The 978-nt window shown below is 57.6% G+C and overlaps 1 protein-coding gene across 1 annotated transcript in view; it reads right to left on the bottom strand.

Moving 5' to 3' along the window:
- The window catches only part of EMH_0013010 (uncharacterized protein), a gene marked incomplete at both ends in the record, with an annotated part of 17,456 nt that extends 17,319 nt beyond the window's left edge, over positions 1-137 (bottom strand). Inside the window, one exon of the mRNA XM_013499705.1 lies at positions 4-137. Within this exon, the coding sequence (XP_013355159.1) occupies positions 4-137 (134 nt within the window). The remainder of the gene's footprint in view (positions 1-3) is intronic.
- Between the last annotated feature and the right edge of the window lie 841 nt (positions 138-978).

The following is a 978-nucleotide window of genomic DNA, read 5'->3' as shown; positions in this document are numbered from 1 at the left end:
GCTGCTGCCGCTGCTGCTGCTGCTGCTGCCGCTGCTGCTGCTGCTGCTGCCGCTGCTGCTGCTGCTGCTGTTGTTGTTGTTGGCTGGCGTAGACTGCTGCGGACTGGGGGGGGCGAGCAGCCCTTCTTCGTCTTCATTCTGCTTCTGCCTCCTTTGCTTTTGGTGTTGCTGCTGCTGCTGCTGCTGCTGCGGCTGCTGCGGCTGCTGCTGCTGCTGTTGTAAGAGCCTCTGCAGAGCTTGCTGTTGTTTCCGCAGCAGCTGCTGCTGCTGCTGCAGCAGCAACACCTCAGCCTCCCCTTCACCAAGCCCCGAAGGCGTGGCTTTCGAGGGGCCTCCCCTGGGGGGCCCCCCCATGGCCTACAGCCAGCGGGGCAACGTAAGGCACTACGACGGGGGCCCCCAGAGGCCCCTGGTGCTGGGGGCCCCTACAAGGACCCTGGTGCTGGGGGCCCCTACAAGGAACCTGGTGCTGGGGGCCCCTACAAGGACCCTGGTGCTGGGGGCCCCTACAAGGGCCCCTGGTGGTGGGGGCCCCTACGGGGGCCCTTGATGGTGGGGGCCCTAAGGTGAAGCGTCTGCTGATGTGTAGCAGCTGCATAGAAGGGGGTTAAGAGCTGAGTACGCCTAAACCCTAAACCCTGAACCATAGAAATATAGAAACCCTAAACCCTAAACCCTAAATATATAAAACCCCTAAACTCCAATGACCCTAAACACTTTTATTTACACAAAGAAGACGATGAAGGGCCCTAAACCCCCACAGTATAGATATAAGAGGGGGGCAGCCGACTGCGGTGTATAGGCAGCGTTGAGGTGTATGTACAGCTGAGCGGCAGCTTCGCGCCTCATTAACTCTAAATAAAGCAACAATATAATTATATATTGCTTCGTACTATATATATAAACAAAAACCCTCAAACTTCTTACCCTATAACCCTCTCTATACGCACACACTCGACATGGGGGGCCCCCCCCTCC

Source organism: Eimeria mitis, genomic scaffold, assembly GCF_000499745.2.
Source record: "Eimeria mitis Houghton genomic scaffold, Emh_scaff458, whole genome shotgun sequence".
Classification (NCBI taxonomy): Eukaryota; Apicomplexa; class Conoidasida; order Eucoccidiorida; family Eimeriidae; genus Eimeria; species Eimeria mitis.
The sequence above is the reverse complement of the archived record's forward strand: the minus strand, read 5'-3'. Positions and strand labels throughout refer to the sequence as shown.